The sequence below is a fragment of the Neolamprologus brichardi genome, chromosome 18 (assembly GCF_056152115.1).
Source record: "Neolamprologus brichardi isolate AB-2024 chromosome 18, ASM5615211v1, whole genome shotgun sequence".
NCBI classification, from domain to species: Eukaryota; Metazoa; Chordata; class Actinopteri; order Cichliformes; family Cichlidae; genus Neolamprologus; species Neolamprologus brichardi.
Genome location: NC_142121.1, coordinates 27,783,985 through 27,792,240, shown reverse-complemented (window position 1 = coordinate 27,792,240; position 8,256 = coordinate 27,783,985). Strand labels below are relative to the sequence as shown.

Sequence of the window (8,256 nt, the reverse complement as noted above, 5' to 3'; positions counted from 1 at the left end):
GAGGAGGTTAGAAGAAAGGTACAACAGTTTTTATACCCATCCAATAACCATGGTGTCTGTCACAGTTTGGGGCTGGAACCTGGAACCTGGAGCCTGGAGAACTACTCCTAAAGACATTAAAGAAAAAATTACAAACTTGTAAAAGAGAGTTCAGGCCGTGCTGAAAAATAAAGATGGTCATACCAAATATTGACTTTGAAGCTCAATAGAATAGTTTTTGCCTTTTACTGTACATATGTACATGTGCATTCCCACCTATGTTTGCGCATGTTTCAATAAATCACTGCACTTATTTCCCCATTTACTGGCAAAAATATAGAAAAATGAAAGGTGGCTCAAGTCTTTTTCAGTGGATTGTGAATCACTAAAAAAAGTGAATGTGAACGTACGGAGAGAAAGCGAGAGAACCCTGGGGGAACGTGCCTGTGTGATTTTACTCCATATCCCGGCATCCACCGCGGCACCGCCCTGTTATCTCACTGACGGTCAGCGGGGAGGCCTTTCCACATCTAGCTACATTAAAAAAAAAAACAACCCAAAAAACCTGAGCACTGTGTACATACCTGATGGTAAGTGGATATCTATGTCATGTTATTTCAACTCGCAAACAGTATATGTGTTGAGTAAAACCAACACAGTTTTGTTAGGGTTAGCGTATGTTAGTAGCCAGCTGCTCATCCTGGACTAGCTGTATCAAAGTGCTTTCCGGTGTCCCAGCCCAAGAGGAGCTCAGATTGGGGAGTTGATAGTTTTGTGCTGACGGCTAACATTAATATCATTACTATGCAGCCAAGTCACGGCTGGGGAAACTGAGGAGACTTGGTCTGGCTATGAGTTGCTACATGACTTGTCATATTCCTAACTTTATTGTTAAATGATTAAAACCGCATAACTTAATTCACCTTGCCCAGACCGCCCTCCTTTGCTAGCTTAACTAGTTAACTTTGCAAACGAATCTCTACCGGGAGTGTTAGCTAAGGCTGACTAGCTCATTCCGCAGCTAACTTAAAATGACGTGCAGTTAACTTCTCGTACCATCTCCTGTTAACAGACCAGCGTGTCTTCTCCGTCTTATGCGTCTTCTGTAATCGGCTTTAAGCTATTTCTGACAGCGCTCTGAGGCAATGAGTAAGTCATGTTTGCTTGCGAAGTTAACATTTTCATGCTTGCTGGCTGGCCTTGAACTGGAGAGGTTGTTGCAGGGACTCAAACATTTTAATGTGCATTTTAACAACGTAGCTGGATAATTTATGTTCAAAGTAAGGTGTGCTAAGCGCCACCTTAGCAAACGCTGGGTGGTTTATTAACGCTTGCGCAATCCTGTCAAATCCGAACCATGGTTTGATTAACACTGGGGACGCTTTACGTCCCATTAGTGTTAGTAGTTAGCTTTTATTTCATTTCCACTATACTATAAGATAAAATACCACAATCAAATTACAGTGCCATTTCATTATAAAGTTTAGAATTGCTTCGTTTTACTGCAATCTTTTTCAGGACGCCTCAAGTGTTTCAATGGAGCTATCAGGAAGTACCACTAGCAACCATACCCTGAACTCAACAGGTGGTGGTTCATGGGAGATCAGTGACAAGGCCAAGCTTTGTCGCTTCCTCTGCTATGGCTCAGAGGGAGACTTGTACAGTACCAGAGAGAATGGTCGCATCAGAGTGGAGAACACTGGAGCCCTGCAGTCCATGCTGGAGGAGAAACGAGGCGCTGAGGTGTTGGAGGAAATAAAAAGGTTCGCTCAGGATGGGCGAGCTGTCAGACTAGAGCCCTCCATTTTTGCCTTGGCTTTGTGCTCCCAAAACCCAGATGTGAACACCAAACAGGCAGCGTTCAAAGCCCTGAAGGATGTTTGTCGTGAGCCTGCCCATCTGTTTTCTTTCATCAAGTACAAGAAGGAATTAAAAGAGCACATGAAATGTGGGATATGGGGGCGTGCCCTGAGGAGAGCACTGTCTGACTGGTACAATGAGCAAGATGCCATGAGTCTAGCTGCTGCAGTGACCAAATGTAAGCAGAGAGAGGGCTGGTCACACCAGGATCTGCTCAGACTCTCCCACACTAAACCAGCTAGAGATGGTAAGTATAGAGACAAACGTCATTTAGCCTGCAAAATGTTATTAGTAATCAGTTGAATAAATGTCTGCAGTTATCCAACTTTCTTCTTTGGGGGTTTATTGGATGTTCTCTGTTCTGAGCATATATGTGCATATTTATAAACTCCCCATGCTGAATTTTAATCAGTACAGTGTAAGTTTCTATTTTGTTTCACTTTAGTCAGTGCTAACATGCAACGCCTATCTCTTTGTGTTTTCAGCTATTGCCTTGATCAGCAAATATGTAACAAAAGGGTGGAAAGAGGTCCAGGTTGCTCATGAAAACAAAGAGAACGCCGAAGAGGTTATCAGGGTGCTTTCATATCTTGAAGTGGTGGAAAAGGTAAAGCACAGTCGGGATGAAACTGAGGTCGTCACTTTAATAGAGGAACACAAGCTTGAGAGGGAACAGCTGCTGACCGAGCATCTGAAGTGTAAACAGGCGAGTCTGTTAAATCATTTTTTTTTTTCAAGATGCTTTTTGTTTTTTGTGCTCGCTTGTTTTATTATTAAGCACTTCCGTCGTTTTTATGCACCATGATACTGTAGTAAGTAGTAATTAGCAGTTTCCGATAGATCAATTATTTTTTCTGGAATTAGGGTTATTAAAGCTGGTGGGACACGTACACAGGATGACACGTAGACAGGCCTGGTTGTTGTTTATAACATAGACCGTAGTGATAATTGATGAGATGAATTCAGTTTTTACACTTGGGATCTTATTAAAATTAGAAATGCACAAGAAATGGGAAGATTTTCAGTGTTCTCAGCCCAAACTGGTGACTGACTGGGCTGAGAACACGTAAAGCAGTGCACACTCATAACCACAGTTTGATTAGATTTGTTTAACAACAAATCTAATCACTGAGTTAGATTAGAAACTCATTAGATTTGTTTAACAACAAATCTAATCACTTAAATCACTTTCACCCAGCTGAACATACGAAGCTAGAAAAGGCAAAGTGGCTAAAGGAATACAGAACTCAGAGAAGGTACAAGCTAGCAGCGTCTGTATGAGCAGTCAAAGCTTAAAAACGATTATGAGGAAAATTATGAAGGCAAGTGAAAAACAGATAGGGCTTGTGAAGTTCAAAACAAACTGGGTAGTAATGAAAGCAACTCATATAGTTTTGTTAAATAAATATATTGTACCTGCTGTTGTTTGGTAAAGTAAAATATGCCACGTAAAGGGGGGTGTACAGCAATTTATTTTCAGTTTAGATTTTAATCTGTACCTCCTTCCAGTTGTAGCTCAGGTGGTAGAGCAGGTCATCCACTGGTTGGTGGTTCGATTCCTGGCTTCCCCTAGTCTATATGCCAAATATCCTTGGGCAAGATACTAACCCAAAATTGCTCTCTGATGCATCCATTGGAGTATGAATGTGTGTGAATGTTAGCTATAAAGCACTTAGAATGATGTGCTTGTGCATTGGGTGTGAATGGGTGAATGCACAAGTTGTGTAAAGTGCTTTGAGTGCTCAGATGAGTAGAAAAGCGCTATAAAAGAACCAGTCCAGTAGCAGCACAAATGATGGAAAAGTTTATTTTTTCAGTTCTCAGAAGCTTGTAATCAGCAAAAATCTTCCTCGGCAGTTCACACTAAAAAAAAAAAGAAAAGAAAATTGCATCTTTAATTCAAACAGAGCATTTAGAACAGGGGTGTCAAACATAAGGCTCGAGGCCCTGGAAGAGCCTGGCAAAAAGTCCAATCCGGCCCACTGGATGTCTTTGACCCACTGGACTTACACCTGTATTTTCATAAATTTTACAGCTTGTCCTGCTGATGAAGCCCTCCTACTAAAAGTCTTACATACTACATCAGATTATTAATTTTTTTCTCTTTTTTCTTTTTTCTTTTTGGGTTTTCAGTGCTGATAAAAGGAATTCCTGTTTTTTTACAGTGTGTCCACAGTAAAATAAATAAAACAACAAAAACTTTCTGCTTTATAATTACAGGACAGTCTGGTAAATGAGCTACCAGAATGTCTTTATCATGTAGTAAAACTGAGACGCCCTGTTGAAATTGCACCTCTTTATTTATATTGAAATATTGGAGGAATTAATCCCTCCAATATTTCAATATTTCAATGTCAGTGTAACTCCGTGTAGCTGCACATTTAAATGTGCAGCTACACGGAGTTACACTGACAGAAAGAAAGGGGACTTTCCTAGGTCTGGCCCACTTAAGATTAAAGTTCTGTTTATCTGGCCCCTGATATAAAATAAGTTAAACATCCCTGGTTTAAAAAGTAACTGCTTTCTTGTTTACTACCTAAACATTAAATACCATAAATGATCTTTACTATCTCACTTCCTGAACTGCTAGGACTTTTTTCCCGTTTTTGGGGGTTGGGGTGAGCCCCTTGTAAGTTCCTGCTCACTGCGTAAAAGTGTTCCCTGGAGGGGGAAAAAATCAAAACATTTCTTATCTGTAAAACTGCAATGTTCAGGTAGCCTGAAGCCTAATGTAAAGAATGTGAAAATGTATTTTTCTACATCTAACAGGATGTGTGGTGGTTGTTTTCTGCAGGTATGGAGCGCTTTGTTGAAGGAAATGCCTCTCCATTCGGTGGTAAAGATGTTAGGTAGGCTGACAGTTCTTGAACTGGGAAGCTCAGAAACACAGTTTTTATGTGACAGAATTCAAAGTGAGACGGCACTAAAACAGGTAAGGCTCACAACTTCTACCAGAAATGTTATTTTGTTTTTAATTATGCAGAGGTCAATATTTAGGAATTAAATGTCTCCTAAAATCACCAGGCAAAGATCCACCCTTTCAGTATACTTTTGGCTACAGAAAACTACAAAAAAGGCCAGGGCTATCAGGGTAAACCGAAATGGGAAGCAGACCGCAACATCCTTAAAGCTATGGACTCTGCCTTTTACAAGAGCTTTATGGTATGTTGTTGTAATTTTCAAAACTTTCTCCAGTCATTGCAGAAGATGTCAGCAGCAGTTGTTTAACATGAATGTCCTGTTCTGCTGTGACTCTGTCCTCAGAATGTGGAGCCTGTGGGTAAATGCTTTGTTGTGGCAGTAGATATGAGCGGGTCACCGAACAGCATCGTCCCAGGAACGTCGATCAGCACTGCTGCTGCTGCAGCTGCTATTGCCATGGTAAGACTGTACTACAGCCAGATGATGCTATCTGGTTAGTTGGAACAGCTGCATCTTCAAACAGGGCTCAGGCTGCCCCATCTTTAGAAAGATCCCAGGTGATGGCGTGGGACTGTTGACGCATACTGTGAATTCCCTGAAAATGCCTTTCTCAGTATGTTAACGCATAGGCCCTAACAGTGGTGTACTGTGTGTGAATGTGCATGCAGGATAAAGGCATTTTAGTCAGGGTAACTAAATGGCTTTCTTTTGACCTTGGCTTTGACACAGATTTTTGCAAGGACGGAGGCTGACACACATGTGCTTGTCTATTCTGAAGAGGCTATGGTACCATTCTCTATTTCTGCTGATATGACTCTCAAAGAAGCAACCGATGAACTGGCTAAGGTAAGGCTTTACAGAACATTAAAGGTGAAGAGATAATACGAGTGACTGACCAGTTCCTTTCAGGAATATACAATACAATATTTGTTGCAGACGAGCAACTAGAGGCAGTTTTTTCTTCTTCTTCCACATTCACATCAAAGTACTGCAAAGCAGTGCTGGTTAGTTCATCTACCACCTGTTTATTGTCCTCTCACATAGAGCACGAGAGAAAGGGGTGCACAGCCATCAGGTAGTGCCTTTATGTTGCAGTTTCAGAGTGAGAGCAGAGACTGCAGCGTTCCCATTCAATGGGCCACAGAGAACAGGAAAGCTGTAGATGTGTTCGTCACTTTGAGCAACAACCCACTGTGGATGCTTACTGCCAGCCCGGTGGAGTCTCTGAAGAAGCACAGAGAAGTATGTTTGTTTTTTCACATCTGGAGTTGAATTAAATAATGGCCTTGTGTGGTAGAGGTTGTTTTTGAACATATACAATACCAAGCTAAGATTAACGGGATGTTCCATAGATGGCTGACAGGGCACAGTTAATTTTACAGCATTATAAGTTCTCCTTTAAACTCCTTTATCTAAAAGGTTACTTAAAATATGTACTAAGAAACGATGACAAACGTAACATTTTTACAATAAACATGGTTTGTGTATATTCTCAACAGACATCAGGAGCTAATTCGAAGCTGGTGATGTGTGACCTGACTAACATTGGAATTTCCATCGGAGACACAGAAGACCGGGGTTTGCTGACCATCTCTGGCTTCGACCTTGGAGCTTTTAGTGTCATTCGTAATTTGGCCCAAGATCTGATCTGATAAGATTTCGGGAACTTTTCTTGAGTAATGTAATGAGTGTAGAATATGAAGGCAAAGAGTGGACCAATGAGGCTCATTTAGCATGTAGAGTGTCCCAAAACAGCACTAATCCAAAAGATGCTGACAATTTCAATTCCAGTTTTTCTTTGTTTTCTCTTGCTCACCATTCAGTCGTCAAAGTGTCCAGCGGGCTGGACAACACTTTGGAAATGTAAAATGCATCTATATTTTGTGAAAATTGAAAAGGAAGTGATTAAGACATGGTATGTGTTTGCATATTATGTTTTTAAGAGTCTCTATATGATCAACTGTTCAGTACTTTGGTGGATTTTGATGGATCGTGATTTAAGTGTGGAGAAAATGAACCAATTCAACATTTGTAGCAAGAGGTTGGCAGGTTAAGGGGAACAATGCATGAGTCACAGTTATAAGGTGTTTGCAACTGTAGGTTTACTTCGGGGGGATTACCTGCAGTTTTCAATATGCATCTATGGTATGAGTTAGCAAGTTTGATGTAGAGATACTTAACATCAATGAAAGAGAAACCTGAAACAAAGCACACAAAGTCAATGGTAAAACTTGGAGTTGCTTTTTATTGTGTTAATTTCACAGATTTCTTAGATCAGAAGTTTTTTTTCAAGTATTAACATCTTGGATTCCTTTTACACAGTCTTTGCTTTAGCTTAGCCACAAGTTTTAGTTGTTCTAACATTTGTTTGACCCTAAGCCCAGTTTATTGTTTTAAAGCTGAGTTTTCCGTTTCCTTCTCGTGAGATTATACTTTAAAACAAATGTGGTGACACTTTTTATAAAGTAAATTTGGATTCAGTTTTAACAACACACTAATGCAAATGTTTGGGGGGGGGGGGGGGGGGGTTGTTTTTGTTTTTTGAAAAATTTGTGTTTCAGTCTAAATTCTATGCATCAGAATTTACATTTTACTGTAATAAAGTATCTGGAAAGGACCAATCATAGCTCTCTGATACCCGTTACCTTATCTTTAATGTGACATTGTTCGTTCTGCAAGAACAGAAAACTGCTACCTTTCCAGAAAACTTGATATGAATGAATTATTGTGAAAATTATTTGAATGTACTTTTATAAAACCTGTAATGGTCAATTTAAAATATGTTTTATATTTCTCCAGACACAGAATAAACGTGCACAGCTTACAGTTTTAGAGACAGGGTCTGTTAATTTTTGAGGAAATGTAAACAAATGATTACAGTGGTGCTTTTCGTTTTAGTCAACAGTAATAATTACTGAGAATATTCAGTAAACTTTACTTATCACGGTGTAATTTAGTCTTCATAAAATTAAAAGAAAAACACACACTGACCATGTAACTGTGAAGGATGTTTGTCCCAACATGCTGATGTTTTCATTTTTAATTTTAAAGCAACATCCAACATCTTTTTGGTCAACATATAAAATATTTATAACATGACTGTTGACACAGCGTTTTAGGAGATGGACATGAGATTTGGTAGTTCTCAAGTGTTTCACAACCATTCTGTTGTATCTGTCCTGCTTAACATGTACCTACTGTAGCGGCGATGTAAAGCCCTTCCTAATAAACAACTTGCTGCTCTGGAAATGCGCTTTCATTTTACCAGTAACTGCCTGAGTTGTTGAACTGATACATCACTGTGATAAAAGTAAAGTTTACAGTTTAACCTCCTAAGACCCGAACTCTTCCACGGCATGCATCTTTGATATTTGGGCATATTGGGGCCCAATGAATGTAAAAACAAAGAATTACCAGATTTTATTTTACCTTATTTTTGTTTTTAAGAAAAATAAGAGCCACATATGAGGATATTCATTTAAAATTTTGATAGAA

General features: G+C 39.6%; 1 protein-coding gene across 3 annotated transcripts; it reads left to right on the top strand.

The window, feature by feature from the left end:
* The first annotated feature begins 450 nt into the window (after nucleotides 1–450).
* ro60 (Ro60, Y RNA binding protein) lies at nucleotides 451–8,004 on the top strand. 3 transcript variants are annotated; one of them, XM_006786867.3, is made up of 9 exons: nucleotides 451–569; nucleotides 1,498–2,086; nucleotides 2,325–2,545; nucleotides 4,634–4,771; nucleotides 4,864–5,001; nucleotides 5,104–5,220; nucleotides 5,491–5,607; nucleotides 5,857–6,003; nucleotides 6,261–8,004. In XM_006786867.3, the coding sequence occupies exons 1-9, from the start codon at nucleotides 567–569 to the stop codon at nucleotides 6,411–6,413; spliced, it is 1,623 nt and encodes a 540-aa protein (XP_006786930.2). In that variant the 5' UTR covers nucleotides 451–566; the 3' UTR covers nucleotides 6,414–8,004. The 3 variants fall into 3 exon arrangements, with proteins under 3 accessions (XP_006786930.2, XP_006786928.2, XP_006786929.2); XM_006786865.3 differs by having other exon boundaries at nucleotides 5,806–6,003; XM_006786866.3 differs by lacking the exon at nucleotides 451–569 and adding an exon at nucleotides 720–1,128 and having other exon boundaries at nucleotides 5,806–6,003.
* The last annotated feature ends 252 nt before the right edge of the window (nucleotides 8,005–8,256 follow it).